The following is a 22,023-nucleotide window of genomic DNA, read 5'->3' on the forward strand; positions in this document are numbered from 1 at the left end:
TTGTCTTCTGATAGTGGTTATTGTAAACAATTACCAGAAAAGATCTGTAATTGGTTATTTCTTCTTTATAAAGAGGAACTAGAGCTGTGGTTTAAATATTATACAAAACTCCCAGCTGTGAAAACTTCCTTCTCCATAGCCAGTATATTTCAGATAGGCCTTGTGCTCAAGTCATCCTTCCTCCAAGACTGACTCTATACACTACAGTAACACAACTGTCTCTCTCTTTCTTCTTTAATGTGACAATATACATACAAAAGAGTTCTTAGAAAATATACAATCACCATGAGATTCAAAGTGAACCAGTGAAAATACACAATGAACTTACAGAGAAGTTATCAGAAATAACAAATGAATATGTAGATTTTTCTGGAAGAGTTAAGTGAGTCCAGATGGACCAGCTGAGCAATACTTTGAGGTTGAGTTAAAAACAGGTGGCTAATAAATAGGGCAGAGAAAAGGATATTTGTTTCTGGGATAAATTAAAATAGAAGGTGAAAATCAACCTAAAACAAATCCAAGAATAGTGTAATTAATGTAAAGGAAACAATCATGTATTTTTATAAAGATAAATATTTTTATTTATAGTTTTGGGTTCCAATTTTTATCCCTCCTTCCTTCCCTCTCCTTCCCCCCTCCCTGAGGTGGTAAGCAATTAGATAAGCAATCACATATTAATAATATAGTTGAAATTGATATAATGTTTAAAGGCTTCGATTATGCTTTGCATATCTTATCTCAGTTGTTCTTATTTGATTTCATAGAACAGGGAGATTATATAGGTGTCAGGTGAGAGCATTTGTCAATGATTTTAAATCTTGAAGTTTACTTTGAAGTCCACTTTTTCTATGTTTTTCTAAATATTTTCTATGGTAGCTTATGTAATTGTACTCAAAATATTATTTTAAATTATTCACAATGAGAGTTGTCTCAAATAAATTGAAAATTGGCAATGTGTTATAGTAAGGTAAGCAGGAGACTGCTGTACCAATCGATGTAGCAATTGATGTTGGGTCTTTTTCTATTTGACATTGTTATTAACAATCCACATAAAGTGATAATACTTGGTACCCTGATGGAGATGTAATTTCATCAATGTGATTACTCTTCCCAGTTGTACAGATAGTAACTATCTTGACCTTTTCATTGTGTCTGATTCTCGTTTGTGTCCTCCCTTAAATCTTCCACAGAAGGTCTAACCAACATTCTAGAGGCCCTTTTCTGGATCTCTAGACATTGGGGAAAAGTACAGTGATAATCTCTTGCTCTTACTACGTGAGTGACCCATCTCCTTTTCCAGTCATAATTCTTTCAAATGCTTTTCTTTAGGCTATTTATCCTGTGCAATTCTACATTTCTAATATGATATAGCAGATTCATACCTATACTAGACCTTGTTTATACCTTGACACTAAATTTGGACATTACCCAAAGTTATGAAAAATGGAAAAAAATCATACAGAAATAAATGGGCATAATTATTTTAACTGTGATCAATGTAATCATCTAGAAGAAAAAACTTGAATATTAATATATAATAAATAAGAGATATTTAAGCATCATTTTCCATTTTTATTGTTTAGTAGATGTTAGGAAAGATAAACTTTTATTAGCTTCCTTTGTCAAAATTCTTTGATTTGGGGATGATACATTTTTAAGAGACTGGATTTTGAAGGGTCACATTTAGTCTGCCTTGCTACCCTATATGTAGCTTTGATCCTATTTCCCCCACCTCACCCTAGACATCTTCTCTGGGTGGATTATCCCTTATTGCCATCCTCTTCTTATCTATACATTTTATCTCTGCTGCTATCAACAGGACCATGTCTTTTCTGTCAATAATAATAATAATAATAAAGCCTTAACAAATCCTACCCATCTCCATTAGTACTTTTATATCCTTTCTCTCTCTCTTTTTTTTTTTTTTTTGGTGAGGCAATTGGGGTTAAGTGACTTGCCCAGGGTCACACAGCTAGGAAGTGTCAAGTGTCTGAGGCTGGATTTGAACTCAGGTCTTCTTGAATCCAGGGCCAGTGCTTTATCCACTGAGACATCTAGCTGCCCCCAGAGATGTCTATTCTTTATGCCTCTATTCCCTCTCCTCTCACTAGCTTCTAAACCATTTATACTCTGGTTTCCAACCACATCACTTAATTAATTCTCCATAGTTACCAAAGATCTGTGTCTTACCAAATCTAAGGCCTAAAGGCCTCTTCTCAGTTCTCATTCATCTTTACCTCTGTAACATTTGACTGTAGACCACATTGTTCTACTAGATAGTATTTGCTCTCAGGAATTTTGTAACACTCTTCTCTCTCATTTCTATTTATATTTGTCTGACCAAGCTTCCTTTGTATCCATTCCTGGATCATAATTTTTCCAGTGAGTATATCTCATACTAGTACTCAATGACAAGGTTCCCTCTATGCCTAGCAAGAGGCTGCATGTCTTCTTCTGCAGTGGCTGCTTGGCAAGTGAAGTTTCTATCATGTTACTTGAAATACAAGTGCAGGGGAACATAAGAGTCAGCTCTAGCTCAGGAGAAGGCTGAAGGCTAGTGACTCTGGTGAGTTTCTTTTACCTTTAAGCTATAGTAAGGGGGATTTATTTTTTTATGCCCAAATTCTGATTAGTAGCAGGGTCAAGTAATTAATTTTACCAATTAATTTAATTGATACCAGATGACTAGTTAATGATGAGGTTGTTTACCAAATTTCTCTGTGGGTAGTCTGCCCTATCTGGGGATCCCATATATTTGTCAGTTAATAAAAACACATGCTGTTTACCAACCTATAACACACATGTGCTTATCTTAATATTAAGAAACAAGTTATAAAAAATAAAATATTTCATCACAAAATGGTGGCCTAATACAAATTGAAGTCAGCTATGCAAAGGCAACCAACATTCTCACCATACCAGCTACAAGGAAAGCTATCAGGGTCATCCCATAAGAGATCTATCTCCCTGCAAGTTGACAAAGGACCTGATGACTCTTTTGGGGGGTAAACTCTTTCAATAATTCTAAATTGATCTATCTGGAATGTCAGAGAATCTTTATCTATCTTGCCTATAATGAAAGAATGAGAGACTTTGTTTAATTCTTTGTATAAATCTTGGTTACCTGCAGTCTAGGTTATCTAAAGTTTAATCTTAAGAACTTTTTGAGAAAAAAATTAAATTCAATAAACATTTAAGTGCCCAATATGCTCTGCTTAGCAATAGCTAGAAAAAGTAAAGGTGAAAAATGGCATAATGCCTATTCTCAAGAGTAGCATGCATTCCAGCAGAAGACAAAAAATAAACTATATATACAAAAGATCTATAATACACATTAGAATATTATTAAATGCAAGGCAAGTAGGCATTCATATTCTTTGTACAAAGTGAATGAGATCTCTATTTCAATAGTATGGACTTAAGGAATCAAGTGAAAAGCATTTAAGTGCCTACTAGGTGCCAATCCCTGTGCTAGAGATACAAGGAATGACTCAATTCTTCATTGCAAAGAGGTTACATTCTAATGAAAGTATTTTTCTTGGGTGTTTTGAATTCTTAAATACAAATACCACCCTGTGACTTCAAAAATTATATGTAAAATCTAAGTACAAGGTGCACTGTCAAAGACCTTATACACTGTTGCAGAAAAAGTGAAATAGTACTAATACAAATATTATATACATATATATATGCATATATACATATATTGATTTTTTATGATGAAGAATTGCTTACTTATACCAAGGTTGATTGAAAATTTTATTTTACAAGTGATATTTTATGTTAATAAATAATAATAATTATGGTAATCATAGTAATTATATATATATATATATATATATATATATTTTTTTTTTTTTACCAGACCCATGATTTCTTTGGTATAATGAGGGAACTCCCTCTAACTTCCTGGTACCTCCTCTATACATTAACATTTTAGTGAGTTGCTTAAGGGTTCTGATTAGGAACTTGACCAGCATTAGAGATGAAAATTGAACACAGGTCTTCATGACTTTGAGGTCAGCTCTCTATCTAAAATTCCAAACAGCTTCTTATATATAATGCCATGTGTATAATCAGATATTATAATGATAGGGACTAGATATAGTTATTTCATTGGTATAGGGAACTTCTTAGTGAGGAAATTTGGTATACTAATACAAAACCAATTGCCAAGAACTCTAAGATATAAAGTGATTCCACCAGGAATATAGTTTAAAAAAAAACACAACTCTTTTACACACAAAATCTCATTTGATACTTTCAATAATCCTACGAGTTAGTCAGTGTAGAAATTTCATCCCAGCTTTGCTTATGAAAAAAACTGAGGCTAAAATGACTTACTCAAGTTACTCACATGCTTAATACATTTTAGAACAATGAATAACACTTTTGACTGCCTTCCATATTTAAAAAAAAACTTTTTTCATGATATCATTCAAGATTCTCTCTTTGGACTGCTTACTTTTAAGATATTACTAGAACTAGATTTAAGGGATGGTCATGTAATAAATATGAATTGATGTATGCCAGATTATATAACTTCAGGTTTTCATCAGGACAGTGATCTACTGGACCGTCGGAAACACTGCTTTGGCGTCCAATCAGAAACTGGAGAGGACCTCTACTTTTCAGTGGAGTTAGAGTGTGACCTAGCCCAATGGGAGAAAGCCTTCCAAACAGCAACTTTTTTAGAAGTTGAAAGGATACAGGTGAGATACAACTGAATGCCTGTTTTAGGGAATGTTTTTATCATAAGAAAAATCAAGTTGATTTATAAATTTGAATTTTCCTGCAACAAAATGATCTTGTTTCCCTGTATATCATATACTATAAAGTTGTGTTCATATGAAGCAATATTTGATCATTAAATTTAAAATGACATTACAATGAATTGAATATAAATTGAGGAAGATAAAACAATTTTATGATTCAACCATTATTCTTTCATCAGTTGTGCAGCTGGGGGAAAATACCAGAAGTTTCACAACTGATGGAAATTTTGAGAGTATGTTAGAGGCAGTAAAATATATGTTTATGAATTTCCAAAGTTAGCTAAATAAAATTTATTGAACATTTGTTGTATGTAAAACACTATACTTGATGTCACTAGTTTGTACACAAAAAGCCCATCTCTAAGACAATGTCTTTGCTATGAAGATGGCAAACAGGCTAGGTTATGAGAGAAAATATGAATAAATGAAGTGATTTAAAAATGATGACATAGTAATGAATCAATATTTTCAAAGTGAGAGAATACAGATTAAATGCATGACTCCTGAGAGATGCCACTTTTTTGTTAACTAATTTTGAATATTTTATAGGGACAGGAAATGTTGAACTTTAAAATTTAAACTATAAAAAGACTAATAATTTGGCAAATATTTATTTTGAACCTGTCCATTGATTTCATTGTGGTAGGTAACTCCTGAGGGGAAAAAATATCCATAAAAATTCAGATCAGAAATTGCACTGAATCTAATATTCTTAGAAAGATGCCAGGGGACACAAGGTCATACAGCCAATATGCATTAGAGGCAAGTTTCAATAAAGTCTTCCTGATTCTGAAGCCAGTGGTCTATCCACTATACCATGCTGTCTCTCTTAAAGTATTATATTATCTAATAAATGTGTTCATTTCTGGACAACTACCATTTTATGACAATTGACACTGACTTAAAGAGAACTTAATATTTTTTTCATATGCCAATAAGTAAATATTTACTTCCAAATATATTTTCAGGTATATTTCTGTGTATCTAGAGATGAGATGTTTCTGTTGAAAAGATGCAGTTTTAATAAGGGTAACAATAAATATTGCACATTTGTGTTTCCTACTTAGCTATATCCTTTTATAAAAGTACAACCCCAGTAACAAGTTACACATTCTGTAATGAAATCTGTGATGGATGATAGAGCTGCTGTTAAAAACTAAGTCTATATCTATATGTGTTAATCCTACATATTTAAACATTAAATCTCCCCTTATTTCTGTGGTCTATTTATATGACTGTGACATATGGGAGTACATGAATTATTTTATATTTCTTTTAAATTTTCATTTTGACCAGATATATTATTTTTCTGGTTCTGCTATTTAATTTTTGACCAGTATATGAATTCTTCATACTCATCATTTCTTAAATCTTTTTCTTTTCTTTTCTTTTTTTGTTTGTGGGACAATGAGGGTTAAGTGACTTGCCCAGAGTCACAACGCTAGTAAGTGTCAAGTGTCTGAGGCTGGATTTGAACTCAGATCCTCCTGAATCCAGGCCCGGTGCTTTATCCACTGTGCCACCTAGCTGCCCTCCGTTTCTTAAATCTTAATAATATTGCATGAAATAAGTATACCACAACTGGTTTACCATTCCGCAATCAATCAATGGGTATCAACTTTATTTACAATATGTTTATTTTTTCTAGAAAAAAAAACTTTCTAAAATTTTTGGATGTATATTGCACCTGTCTTTCTTTCTTTCTTCCTTCCTGTCTTTCTTCCTTCCTGTCTTTCTTTCTTTCTTTCTTTCTTTCTTTCTTTCTTTCTTTCTTTCTTTCTTTCTTTCTTTCTTTCTTTCTTTCTTTTGCCTCCTTGAGTTACCCAGGAGTAAACAGGGCAAGATAGGTAGTTAGAGAGATGAATGGATGAATGGATAGATGGATACATAGATGGATGGATGGATGGATGGATGGATGGATGGATGGATGGATGGATGGATGGATGCATAGTTGAATGGATACATAGAATATTACTATGTTCCAGGCACTGTGATAAGTGAACATTTGATATAAAATTTGTTTCCAAATTTCTTTCTCGAAAACCCATCTGAAAACATTGCTTTCATTTAAACAAACAGACACATAGCAATTATCTTGAATGGGTATTATAGAATGCTTAGCTGATGCACTGGAATTCTCATATTGTGAAAAAATTTTCTTTTCACCTCAAAGAAGTAATTTTCAATATTTTTAGCAATGTCTTTATTTGAGTCATAAGCTCCTAGAACTGATGTTATTACTATTTCCTATTTAAGTGTAGAATTTATTTCAATATTCTCCAACTCAGCCTTTTGTGTGAAACTATTGTATGATAATTATGGCATAATAGGATTGGGAGATGCAGCATAAAACTCAGTGCTTTAGTTGCTTCTCAGTCTGTCTATATTAACTCTACCAATGGGTAGAGTCAATGCACCTTTATGAAAGTATACTAGAAACTAAAGAATATTCCATTGCAATACTTTGTTATACATTGTTCAGAATCTAATGCAGCCTAAATATACTAAAATGCTTGCTATTTTGCTATGAAAATGCAATTTTAAAAATTGATTCTGAATTATTGTTGTAGAGGAAACTTCTATAATTTAAAGCAATACTTTATTCCTAGGATCTAGGATGAAATCTCAAGACTACTTTTAAAACATTAGCAATATTTATTTGAACAGACATTAATAGGGGGATGTATTTATTTCTCTTTCATATTTCTTTAATTACCTTTTTTTGTCTACAGTCATTTAGAAAGATCAATGCCTACGTAAGGGCTACAAGGTAATTTTTTTAAATGTTTGCCCTAATGGAAGCTAACATTTTGAGGGTCTTTAATTCTTCCAACCCTTAAAAATGGGATAAAATAACCTTATATTTTTCTTTCATAGTTTAAAATAGTTCCTTGCATCTGTGGTGCATATTCTCTAAGCCTGAGGTCTGAGCAACAGCATAAAGCCTTGGACTGTTTCAAGAGGTACCTGTGGTGTTGAATTATTCATAAAGCCAATTTAAGACACAATGCACTGGGAGTGCACTGGAAATGAGCAATAAAATATTTAATGATTTTCTTTTATTTGGAATTTATTATGTTTCATTTTTTTTCTTTTTGTTTTCTTTTTTTTTTCTTTGAGAAGTCCATAATCAAAGGTAATTCGCTTTATCACATGTTTGTATAAGAAGTCTTTTAAAGTAATGAGAATTTTATTATACCTACCTACTGACAATTATCCTTTTTAGTTCTTTCATATTCACAAAAGACTCAGCACCATTAAATTTGTATATAAATAAAAGTTTATGGAAAAAGTAAGGTTTGGGGGGTTTTTTGTTTGTTTTTTGTTTTGTTTTTGTTTTTTTGTGGGGCAATGAGAGTTAAGTGATTTGCCCAGGGTCACACAACTAGTAAGTGTCAAGTATCTGAGGTGGGACTTGAACTCAGGTCCTCCTAAATCCAGGGCCAGTGCTTTATCCACTGTGCCACCTAGCTGCCCCAAAAAAGTAAGTTTTATTAGAAAGTAAGGCAGTAAAGAAGAATATGAATGAATACCTTAGTTTGTGTAATAGATGTTTGTTTTTTATTTATTTATTTTGGATTTTCCTTTCTATGGTGATATAGTGATTATCATCTCTCTAGTAATCCTCATTTATTTATTTTGTCACATAATTTAACATTACTTTTGCTCTTTTTCTGAAATCAGCCTGCTCATATGAACAAAAAAATTTTTTTTCTGCCATGATCTATCATTATATATCCCAAAAAGATCCCATAATACCAGTTATTATTAATCAATTAATCAATAAACATGTGTTAAGTACCTACTACATGTCAGATACTTTGCTAGAAGTCAAAATCAGCCAATAAGCATTTATTAAATCTAGTAAACACTAGAGACATAGTTAAAAAACAAATATAGTCCCTGACATCAATGTGATAGCTACATTTTAATGGGTAAGAAAATATGTGTGTGCTTGTGTGTGTGTGTTTGTGTGTAAATAGATAGTAGATAGAAAACAACTTTAGAAAGGGTAAAACTAATAGATACAGGAAGGTAAAACTTAGTCTTTGACCTCAAGAAATTTAAATTCTATCAGATAAGAAAACTTCTAAGTATAGTTATATTAAAAGAATGTGTAAAGTAATTTTAGAGAGAGACTCTGGATGCAGAAGGGATTGGGAAAGACCTAATACAGGAAAGACTGAGCTGAGATTTGTAGGAATTTGGTAACCATCCTTATGGAAAACAGAGAGCGTTGTTGTACACCCCCCCAAAAAAAGGAAGTTAAAATAATTCAATGTGAAGGACATTAATAATTCTTGTCCTTGTACTTAAAACAAAAGATTTCCTCTCTTGAAGTAATTTTATTGTTTAATTTTTGTAGGATTTCTGAAAAATATAAATTAAGATTTAAAAATAATATTTGAGTGAAGTTTTCTAGCATCATCCAAATAGTGATAATAGTTCTCTCAAAATATGATTCAAACAATGATAGAAAAAACCCACATTGATAGAAATATGATTTCTATTTAAAATTCACTATCTTATTTACCCAGTGGGTTTTTTTTGGGTGGGGGGCAATCATTGGATATGTTATTTGTCTTGTCTGTATTTGCTGGGCTGTCAAACAGATACTAGAATTCTCTAACACTTTGAAATATTATCCAATTATGAAAATTATTTTGAATATAATTTTAATAAAAATTAACATAGTTAAAATGACATTATATCCTGGAGAAGTAGCTGTGATTGGTAAGATTTGTAATTACTTAGTTGTAGTTGTATCTGACTCTTTGTGACTCTATTTGGAGATGATTTGGCAAAGATACTGAAGTAGTTTGCCATTTCCTTCTCCAGTTCATTTTACAGATGAGGAAACTGAGGCAAACAGGATTAAGTGGCTTGTCCAGAGTCACATGGCAAGTAAGTGTCTGAGGCCATATTTGAATTCAAGAAGATGTCTTCCTGACTGCAAGCCCAGCACTCTATCCACTGAGCCACCTAGTTCCATTAAAATAAGAAACAATGTGATATAGTACATAAAAATTGGCTGAGTCAGAAAGGTATTCATTCAAGTTTGACACAAAGTGACTATATATCATTTACCTTTAAGTACCCACAAACAACTTTCTAATATTCTATATGCTGCAGAGAAGGCATTTATAGAGAGACTTGCTCACAAGGAAATCAAGGAAATCATAAGTCAATTATTTTTTTTTTTTTAGAATTCAGAAGAATACACAATTCTATAAAGGTTAGGGCATATACCAATGAACAAGTACTTAAGTGCCTATCATGTGCAAAACTGAAGCAAAAAAAAAATAGGCCTTGCTTTCAAGGAGTTTACATTCCATCATTAAGCAACAGGTATTTTAATCAGAATTTCCAAAAATAGATTTTAGTCATAACATCACAGGGTCATGTAGTCAAAACCTGTCATTTTACAGATGAGGAACCTAAGCCTGAGAGACTTCCCATGGTTACACAGGTAGTAAGCTGCAGAGCTGGAATATGACCACATGTCACCAAATTCCAGATTTATCACTTTCTTCCCTGAACTGTGATAGACAATATGACATAATGAACAGAGAACCAGCCTCCAGGCCAGGAAAATATGGCTTTTAACCCTACCCATCCCCTCCCTCCGTCTCTCTCTGACTCTGTCTGTCTGTCTGTCTGTGTACAGTCTTTGTCTCTCTCTCTCTCTCTCTCTCTCTCTCTCTCTCTCTCTCTCTCTCTCTCTCTCTCTCTCTCTGTGTCTCTGTCTCTGTCTCTGTCTCTGTCTCTGTCTCTGTCACACACACACACACGCACACTTGCTGTGTGACCTTGGGCTACTGACTTAACCTTTAACGTCTGCTCTAGGCAAATCTCTCAGGTTGTAAATTGTAGAAAAAGTGCAACTCTATATGTTAAAGAGAGCATCCACACCTAGGAAGTCCTGATATTGGTGAAATGACAACTTGAGCATTTGTCTTTATCCCTTAACTGTCTTATTGTTACTCTCTTCTTAGTCTAGCATTACTATTATTTAACAAATGGGTAACTCTATGCCTATGCTCTACTCTTTATAAATGAGTTAATACATATGAAGTTATTCTTAAATGCAATACTGAAGATATTTCTTTTGAGGAAGCAAGTTTCATATGAGTTATAAAAGTTTCAATGTGGCTTCTATATATTGAGCCATTTAAGTAATACAGAGCTTGATTCATATAACACAGTGGTAGAGGCAGCTAAGTGGCTCAGTGGATAGAGCAGAGGGTCTTGAGTCAGGAAGAACCAAGTTTAAATCCAACCTCAGAATCTTATTATCTGTGACCCTGGGCAAGTGACTTTAATCCCATTTGCCTCAGTCTTCTCATATATAAAATGAGCTGGTAAAGGAAAAGGCAAATCACTTTGATATCTTTGCCAAGAAAACCCCAAATGGGATCATGAAGAGTTGGACAAAACTGAAATGACTGAACACAGTGGCACTTTCAGAATCAAATATGTTCACTTCTTATGAGGTCACGATTGATAATATAAATATGAAGCATGAACTACAGTAGATTTTGGTGGTTTATTTTTTTCTATTTTGCTACATGCAATATTAGTGTGTATTTATCATTGTCAAGACTCCTCTAAAGATCATATTTAAATGCAAATAAAACAACTTGTCTACAGATACACTCATACATCATGTTGTATAAGGAGAGCATGGTGCCCTCTCTCTCCTTGCCTGACTAAATTTAAAAAAGAAAAGGCATTATTGCTTTTAGATTAGAAATACTAGAGGATGAAATAGATGAGCTGCAAATAGAACTGAGAAAGAGTAGTAAGAAAATACATAGACTAGAGAAGTTAGGTAAATTATATTTAAGACTCAGGTTGTATCGAGATACACAGTTCAACTCTACCAAATTAGATTTGAACAAATTTGAGAAGGAAAATGATGAATGAAATGATGAATGATTTGGCTAATTTGAAAGCCATCTAAATAAGGTATTTGCATGTATGGGCATAGTATCTCTTCTTTGATGTGTGATCTTTACACCAACAGGAACTCTCTTCCCATGTTTAAAATTGGAAAATAATGGGAATTATCATTCTATAGGAAAATCTTTCCTTCTGTTAAATTTAATGGAGTACATTTATTTTTCTGAAATTTAATCTTCTAGTTTTCAAACTGATGACAAAAGTAACTCACTTATTGGTTAAAATATTAAATTTCATAATTTTTTTTGATTATTCAGAAGGTATAGTGAGAAAAGAATTCAACATAAGTTAGACATCTACAGGCTATGGTGGGTGATTTAAATGCCTATATTTTCACTTGAAATGTTATTGAAGGGGCAGCTAGGTGGCGCAGTGGATAGAGCACTGGCCCTGGAGTCAGGAGGACCTGAGTTCAAATCTGGCCTCAGACACTTAACACTTACTAGCTGTGTGACCCTGGGCAAGTCACTTAACCCCAATTGCCTCACTAAAAAAAAGAAATGTTATTGAGAGTGAATTGATTTTGTTAAGGAATGGTCACTACTTGTCCTTTGACTACTGTCATTTTAGCAACATATTTACAGTCTCCTGTTCAATGAAAGGTCATTTCTTTATGTCAGTGTGACACATGGCTCAAATTATAGACCTTTAGCCAAATCATGAACTCTTATATTTCTTTGCCCCAGGGTATGTTTCGGTGAATCAGGGAAATTTGGATCCAAAAACTTTTCCCCAATACAATAGAATTTTAAGCAAAATTCTCATTAGTGTTTAAGATAAACTATAATATGAAGCCATCAGTGGTAACATTTGCTAAAAATGCCCAGGACATGATTCTGCAAATATGTGACAATACTTACAGCACCTGGGTGTAATGAGGCAGAACAATCTCTTTAGATCTCTCTCATGTAAAGTAAGGTGTTGTGTGTTTTTTTAATCTTTTTAGTGCAAGACCTATGCCTGTGTACTGGAAAGTCATCTAATGGGACTAACTATTGACTTCAGTATGGGATTTGTCTGCTTTGATGCTGCAACAAAGGTAAAATTTTCACTCCTGACTCTGATAATCATTGTACAGGTATTCTTACTTTGGACATTCACTTAAATATACTCAACGCATTTTCTTACAGTGTTATAGTCAATTATCCTTTGCCAAATCCCTAGGCTTTAGCATTATCCAAAGGGTTTGTTCCCTGGTTAAAATGGGATAAGTAATGTTTTAATGTTATTATAGAAAATTCAAAATAAAAACTGATAAGATACCAAATTCTTATGCTGCTAGAGTCCAAAATACAGTAAATGGTTATAATATTTATTTGCATTTTAGTGAGCCATGTCCTTACTCTTAAGAAAAATGTACTTCAGTGATGATAAGATTTGCCTTAAAGGTGCCTCCAGACTTCTTCCCTTGTACTATATAAAAACTGCTACTGTAAAAGTAATTTCATTTGTGATAATGCTTTTCTGTTCTTTTACCTTTCTAATCAGTGTTTCACAGACTTACAGAATTTTAGATTTGGAAGAAACCTTAAAGACTAACAAGTGCATTCTCCATCTTACTCTCAGAATCTATGATTGTGTCTTCTCCTGCACTGTATTACATAGGCATCCAGTGTCTTTGCATTATTTCAATTTGCGTATTTGTCAAAACTTGTTTTCAGGAAATGATCTGGCAAATTCTTTCACACTAAAACCTTAATTACTGATCAGGTTTTATGATGTACTCCTTCCACATGATTAGATACACACCATTGTTGCTTTTGCTTTTGCTGTTACCAGTATTAAAGAAGAGATGAAGCCCTAAAACAAAGGAATTAATCCTAAATGATGGCATCAGGATACAGATAAAAATCTGAAAGTTGAGCTTTCTGGTATTCCTGAAATTGAGGACAAATGTGCACATATGTAAATGTTTGCAAATCATTGGGTTTAAAAGAAATTCAAAGGTCATATCACACATATAAAATCAAATTCTGAGGAAAAAAGAAATGGTATATACAGTGTTGATGTCACGGGTAGTCCTTTTGGATTGTGATTCTTAATGACATCAGAGGCATCGTTATAGCAATCAAATAAATTTGGGAAAGGCTATTTAAAATTCTCACATGCATTTTTTTTAATGTATGAGGTATTTTATTTTTTCCATTACATGTAAAGATAGTTCTCAACTTTTGTTTATACATGCTTTACAATTTCAGATTTTTCTCCCTCCCACCCCTCCCTCCCCCCTCCCCTAGACAGCAGGTAATCTGATATAGGTTATATCTATATATCTCTATACATATACATATAGATATATATATACACACACACACATATATATACACATAATAACATTAACCCTATTTCTGCATTAATCCTGTTACAAGAGAAAGAATCAGAGCAGTGATGCAAAACCTCAAAATAGAAAGAAAAAAAAACCAACAGCACCCAAAACAAAAGAAATAATATGGTTCAATCAGCATCTATACTCCACAGTTCTTTCTTTTTTTTTTCTTGGATTTGGAGATCCTCTTCTATCATGAGTTCCCTGGAACTCTTCTGTACCATTGCATTGGTGAGAAGAATATAGTCCATCACAGTAGGTCAACACTCAATGTTGATGATACTGTGTACAATGTTCTTCTGGTTCTGCTCATCTCACTCATCATCAGCTCACGTAAGACCCTCCAGGTTTCTCTGAACTCTTCCTGCTCATCATTTCTTACAGCACAATAGTATTCCATTGTATTCATATACCACAACTTGTCCAGCCATTCCCCAATTGATGGGCACCCCCTCAACTTCCAATTCCTTGCTACCACGTAAAGAGCAGCTATAAATATTTTTGTACATGTGGGTCCCTTTCCCCCTTCCATGATTTCTTTGGGCAAAAGACCTAAAAGTGGGATTGCTGGGTCAAAGGGTATGCACAGCTTTATCGCCCTTTGGGCATAATTCCAAATTGCTCTCCAGAATGGTTGGATCAGCTCACAGCTCCACCAACAATGCATTAGTGTTCCAATTTTCCCACAGCCTCTCCCACATTTATTATCTTCCTTTTTTGTCATTTTAGCCAATCTGATAGGTGTCAGGTGGTACCTCAGAGTTGTTTTAATTTGCATCTCTCTAATCATTAGAGATTTAGAGCATTTTTTCACATGGGAATAGATAGCTTTGGTTTCTTCATCAGAAAACTGCCTCTCACATGCATTTTTGAGGGCTTACAGCTTTTTATTGCTCTGTCTTCAAGGCTGATCTAAGCCATTGATGTCTTGATTTCCATCTTTTGTGATTTGTTCTGCATGAGGATAATGAGAATACAAATGTCTCAAACAATGTATATCACTATGTGCTTACTCATACCATGGGTAAGCTGGCAAGCTTCCCAGAAAGAGCCAGGAAGCAGTTAGAGAATCTGATTAGCTTGAAAATGCTAAGCAAATTATTATAGTTCCATCTTAGGGGGCAAAACCATTTAGTGAGAAATGAGCTTTGAGTCCAGACAAGCTTGACAAGGAAGAAGGCCAAAGACCTAAAAGGAATAGCAATAATCCCTACCATCAGTCATCACACTCGACCATGTTGAACATTCACATTTAAGGCTATCTGAGGGTTGTGTGAAATCATAACATTTGTTATGTACATGAAGAATTTCTTCATGGACTTATAGATCTAGAGCTGGAAGGGACCTTAAAGGTCATCTAATCTAATTCCACATTTTTATAAATCAGGAAACTAAGGCCCAGAGATGTTAAGTTACTTGAATTCATCCATACTTCCCAGATACAAATCACAAACACTGTATTCTTTTAGAATAGCGAGTTATACATAGTGGATTTGTGGTTTCAAGTGCAATCATCTTTTTTGCTATAATCTATATATTTTATAACATAATCTATGTTATAAAAAACTTGCTTTCTTCTGTAAAATTAATTAATTTATAGGTTATTATTAAAGTAAATAAATATTTTGTAATAATTTTTATAACAAAAATAAATAATAAATCATTCTTTTAGCATGAGTGGGTTCCTATAGTTGTTTTTTTTTTTTTTAATCACCATGTGGTGGTTGAAATTCAGATGATTAAGGCATAGGAACTAAACCTAAGATTTCATTGATATTCCATGAGGAAACACCCTCGACCAATGGTCAATATTATTAACATTAATTCTTCTCATCATTATTGTTGTTAATAATAATAATTTTGCCATTTATATTCTTTAAGTTTCTTAGGGCACTGAGGGATTTTGTGACCTTCTCTAATGTCACATTGCTATGTGTATCAGAGACAGGAATTGACCCCAAATCCTTGCATCTTCAAAATCTGCTTTTTACATCCAGTTGCTTCTTTTAATTTAGCTGTTTCTGTCTTCAGGTCAAACAAACTTATTATCAACCTAATATTCAAAGCCATTTCTGATTAGTAGAGCCTGCTCTGGTGTGTGCTCTCTGGCATAAGTTTTATGAACATAAGATAATGTCCATACTATGATATGACTTTAGTGGAGTGTACAAAAGAACATTTTAATAACTTAGCTAATTATGCTTCAAGAAGAGAGTGCTATTTGATAGGATGAATATAGAGAGGCAAAACTAATCTAAAAATAATCAAATTTTGAAAGGAACCTCAAAAAACATTCAGTCCAGGAACAAAGGGTGCATTCCATCTGCAGCATCATAACTCTGCATGGTACTCAAACCATTTTTATTGTAAAAAGATGAAAGGGGACATGATTAAAATGAAAATAATGCCAAAACCAATTCCCAGGAAGAAAGAGAATAAAATCTTCTCAAAGGTACAGATTGCATGCAATCATACTTGAAAGGGTATATAAATGTAGAAAGATGAGAGTAGCCTAGTTCTCCAAACTATCTTTGAATGCCTTGTTGTTTTTTTCTCATTTTCCCCCAACTTCTTTATACTTCTTACCCTTCCCACCCAAATGCAATGGATTTTCCTCTATTATAAATAGCAGGGAAAATGCAGTTATTGACTATTTTCTCCTTCCAGTCAAATATACAGATAGTAGATAGAAACACACTGACCCCAGGAGAACTAGAACTAAAGTGTTGGTACCATGGGAACAGAATAATTGGTAATCTATGTTCCCCAAAGGAATTTTTTTTCTATAATTACAGTCATTGAAGCAGCTAAATTTTCCATATATTAGCCTGGAAAAAAAAATTTAAATTAATTTGCCAAGAAAGACCATTTCAAGCTATAATATATTTAGCAATATTGACATTGTGGATTTATAGTCAACTTAAATTTTCTAGGCAAGTTTTTAATCAGCTTGGTGATTATCAATTTCATTTACCTTTACCCATGCTTTCATCTACTCCATGCTCTTTCCAAATTAACTTCTTCACAATATCTGAAAAGGACAGTAGAAGAGAGGAAAGATAAAATTCACATCAGTTAACTTCACTAATTATTAGAAGTAATTTTAATGGTTTGATTTATACTTCAGTTTTACCCCAATTACTAGTTCATGTCAATTATTCATTAAACAGTGTAATCGTTTTTACATTCTATGAAATCACATTCAACTTCAATGACATATATGCCAGACAATAAGAATAAAAAATGCCTTGTATATACATCAATAATTTTCTCTGGCAATGATGGTTCTTTGACTTTTACTTGCTAATCAAAGGATGGTGGCCTAAAAATGAGGAAAGAAAATGCAGGAAATCTCTTTGCACCTTACAAAAGATGGGCATATCTAGAAGTAACCAGAGTTTTAAATAATGTTATATGTTGAAAATGGCAAATGATCTCTTAAATTCAATATTGTCATTCTTAGGGTCATTTTAAGCTAACAGAATTTATGTTATCTTAAGTTTTTTAATGTAAAACACTTAAAAATATAGCTGCCATCAATGACTTAAATCATCTCTCAATTGTAAGGGCTGAATTTAGTATGGGAAGAGTTAATTGGGTGGCTCACCTTAATATTAGAGTAAGAAAAGAAATTAACAGCCTTTTTCAAAAAACAAAACAGGTTTATTAATGGGAACAAATTAAAAACACCAGTGAGGTTAATAGAGCTAGGAACAATGTCTAAATCTCTGGGGTAAAAAGGCCCCAGGTACCCCAAACCTACCTCCCAACCAGCCAGCTCCAAAAAGTTAGCTTTACCTCAAAAACACAAACTTATCACCACCTGAAATCTGTAGCTCCAGGGAGAATTAACTTGCCATCTCTTCTGTTTGGGTCTGAAGGTCAAACACCAGCAGATCGTCTAACAGTCTCTACCTTCCTTCCCCATTTCTCTCAGAAAACAACAACAAAAAAAAAAAAAAAAAAAAAAACCTCCCCTCTCCCTCTTCTTCCAACTGCCTCTAACTGTCTCTCCCACAGGAAGGGGTGGTTTTAGCCACACTGAGGCTGCAATTGGCTCAGCATACCCACATGGACTGTCCCCATTATACTCTGGCCTGGCCCATGTGGGCATGGGGGAGCTATCAGAGGAGGCTTAGTTACTTAGTTTCAATAAATGTTCCCTGTGGTCAGAGTCCCTCTTGTTTGTTCAATTATCTCCCAAAGTACACACCCATCTTTTCTTAGGCTTTTAAGCTTACATTTTTTCAATCTGACCATAATGAAGCAAAGATAGGGTTATGAAAACCCCAAATCACAATTAATTCCTTACACAATGAAGAAAGAAACTGGGAATTTCAGAACTGTAAGGGAACTCAGAGGTAGATATTTGATGAATATACATGAATTTTCTCTACAGCATAACTGACAAGTGATTATTCAACCTCCAACTGAATACTTTCATTTATGGGCATCTCATTCCATTTTTAGACAGCTCTAAATGTGGGAAAGTTTTTCTCCATATTGATACAAAATCTTACCCTGTAACCTTTCAAATACTAATCCTAATTCTACCATCTCTAGCCAGCTTAAACAAGTTGAATTCTTTCACATAGCAGCTTGTTAAATATTAGAAGATAGTGATCCTGTCTCCCTAAAATAATCTCCTCTCCAAATTCATCCCTAGTTTCTTCAAGTACTTTTCAAATGACATGATCTCCAATGCTTTCAATACTTTTGAAGCCCAAATTTGGTTACATCAGTTTCAGTCTTTCCTTAAATGTGTACGTGAAAATGAATATAATATTCTATATGTGGTCTGCCCAAGGCAAAGTATAACAGAATGATTATGTATCTCTCTTTCCAATCACTATAACTTTATGAATGTAGTAAGTAGTTAATATTAAATTAGGATTTTATTTTTGTCTTTTGTCAGAGGGAGATGGGGGAGTCCCATGCTCTATTATTGAGTTATATTGAATTTATTCAAAGCTGCTAGAACCTCCCTTTGTTATTTTTTTTAAAAAAGGAAATTTTGTTTATCCCTTATTTCTGCTTTCTATACTTGCACAGTTATTTTTTAACCAATACATAATTTTACATTTATCCATATCAAGTAATATTTAATTAGATTGGGTTAGACCTTCTAGCCTCATTTTTTTTTTTAGATTTTGACTCTATTATCAATTCTTAAAGCTCTACCAGCTTTGTACCATCTGAAAACTTGATAAACATACCACTTATGCCATTCCACAACTCATTGACTTTAAATTAATATGGAATTTAAAGGGAACAAGGGCAAATTACAGGGGAATTCCACTAAACAACCACTTTTATATTGATATATACCAATTAGTCACTATTGTTTGAGCCTAGTTCCTCAACCAAACCAAAATCCACCCAAGTTTCTCTCAAATACCCTACATACCTCCACCTTTTCATTCAGATGGCATGCCATTGTCAAATCCTTTTTTTCAAATGTAGATATATCATGTTTTATGTCATGTTGATTTGCCTATAACCTGATCAAAATATAAAATATGAAGTTTGTCTGGTAAATTCTAGAATATTGTTTTCTGGGTGAGGCAATTGGGGTTAAGTGACTTGCCCAGGGTCACACAGCTAGTGTTAAGTGTCTGAGGCCAGATTTGAACTCAGGTCCTCCTGAATCCAGGGTCAGTGCTCTATCCACTGTGCCACCTAGCTGCCCCTTTCCTTTTTCTTTTTTTTCTTTTTTTTCTTTTTCTTGTTTTACTTCTAGAATTTTTGGTAGAAATTCACATTGAGCTCTCTTTTTGATAAAATACACTCTCTTCTTTGTTTAAAATCAAAATGTTTGACTTTCCAAAATTTTACAATACTATTATTGCTTCCTATTACTTTTCAAAAATCATTAAGAATAGCTCAGCACTAATATCCGTTAGTATATGAAGTATTCAGGATCCAATTCATATTAATCTGAAAGTCATTGAAGATAGGTTACTATTTTTTTTTTCATTTACCATCAGGTGCTCACTATTATTGTCCTATCATTCTCAGCCTAAAGAGTTTCTTCCATTGATTAAAAAAAAAAAACAGGAAAAAACTGAGATAAACAGGTATGTCTTCTCCCTATAATTTATTATCATTTTCTCATCCACCATGAGTAGTAGATATTTTCCTTACATCATGGGTCACTTGCCCTCAAAGCAACACAGACTATGATTATACAGTATGAATCTAATCTAGAATGGTTGTTTCATTCCACAGTTGCCATTATTTGTTTTTTTCAGACCAAACTTTGACAACTAATTCCTACTGAATAGAATTGGGTTCAGAATAATAGTGCTTGTTGGTTCTTCCAGATTTTCAAGAGTTTTCACATACATCATTTTGAATAACTGTAGATTTGCTTTTTTATGATTTTGTCATATTGTATGATTTAACTGTTTAGAGAGGACATAAAATATAACAAATATAGAGGTATTTATTAACCTCAAGTTACTCTGACAGTCATAATGTATCACCATTTATTCTCTTATTCCTAATATAATACCAATATTAGTATAAATAGATTTTACCTCCATTATATCAAGTACTTGAGATGGATTTTTCAAAATATGTTTTAGAAATTGAGGGTGGTGTTGTTTGCCTTTGATACATATTGGCTACGTATCCCTGGGCAAGTCAAGATCTCTCAGTATCCTAGAGATGTTTCCAAGGCCAAAAGTTACATAGATGCCAACCTAAATTGGTAGGGATTTTTTCTTCACCTAGGAGTTCACTATAATAATCATATCATAGATTCAGTCCCTCTCTTTCTCTATAAATATAAAGGAAGTTGTGGTAATGAAATGAAAATAAATTAATGAAAATAAATCTGCATTATATGACAGTTTAACAGCATTCACATAAATCTTACTTACATTGAAAAGTTAATTACTTCTTCAGTTTAATTGGCATAATCACAAAAAAGTGAGGGGTTAGATGAGAGGTAAACAAGATATTAAAGTGTTAAGCAAAGTACAAAAATACATGCATTGGCCTTGTCCATATTAGTTCCCTACATATATGCCTCACTACTAGTATATTCTCAGCTCATGTCCACACTCCCAACTAGATGCCATGTATATTTCTGGGAGAATGTGCCTAAGGTTTCTGGGGGAAGGAATATTGAGCAGGATTATTAGATTGTATGAATGATACGTAATCGTATTAAGTAAATGTCCATGCTTTAAGCCAATAGTCTCTTGTGGATGGCTATTAAAAGTTCAGGGGAGCTAGGTGGTGCAGTGGATAGAGCACTGGCCCTGGATTCAGAAGGACCTGAGTTCAAATCTGGCCTCAAACACTTGACACTTACTAGCTGTGTGATCCTGGGCAAGTCAACCCCAACTGCCTCACCCCCCCCCCCAAAAAAAAAAAAAGTAAGTATTGTGCCATACTTAATATTCCATGAAAGCAACAGGACCAGCCAGGACTTTCCCTCCAAAAGTGTACAGAGGTAGGTACTAACATCATTTCCAGACAAGAAGATGAAAGAATGAGGGGTAAAAAGGAATCCTCACCACAAAAAGCTGTCACCAAAAGGCTTCTCAAGACACAAACCCAGGAGAAGAGAATAAATCCACGATATTTACAAGCAAAACATCAAAGAAAAATATAGTTTAGGCCCCCAAATTAGACTATAATATATATAGTAGAGATGAAGCCAAAGATTTAAAAAGTTTAAAAATATATATAAATTAAATGTAAGTGTTAGAGGGGAAAAAAAAAACTGGAAAAAATGAGAACCATAGAAGAAAGAATTAGAAAGGGAATTTAACAACTTGGCACATGAAGTACAAAACCTTACTCAAACATACTCCCTAAAAATTAGAATGGACCAAACAGAAGTCATTTACTAGCTATGTGACCCCAGGCAAGTTACTTAGCCCTCTTTGCCTCAGTTCCTCTCCTCTAAAATGAGCTGGAGACAGAAATGGCAAATCATTGTAGTAT

The 22,023-nt window shown here is 33.5% G+C and overlaps 1 protein-coding gene across 8 annotated transcripts in view; it reads left to right on the plus strand.

The window, feature by feature from the left end:
• Positions 1-22,023, plus strand: part of SNTG1 (syntrophin gamma 1) — a 1,086,140-nt gene that overhangs the window by 973,703 nt on the left and 90,414 nt on the right. For all 8 annotated transcript variants that reach the window (XM_043977923.1, XM_043977920.1, XM_043977919.1 and 5 more), the window contains 2 exons: positions 4,560-4,712; positions 12,685-12,777. In XM_043977923.1, the coding sequence (XP_043833858.1) occupies positions 4,560-4,712; positions 12,685-12,777 (246 nt within the window). The remainder of the gene's footprint in view (positions 1-4,559; positions 4,713-12,684; positions 12,778-22,023) is intronic.

Source organism: Dromiciops gliroides, chromosome 1, assembly GCF_019393635.1.
Source record: "Dromiciops gliroides isolate mDroGli1 chromosome 1, mDroGli1.pri, whole genome shotgun sequence".
Taxonomy (NCBI): Eukaryota; Metazoa; Chordata; class Mammalia; order Microbiotheria; family Microbiotheriidae; genus Dromiciops; species Dromiciops gliroides.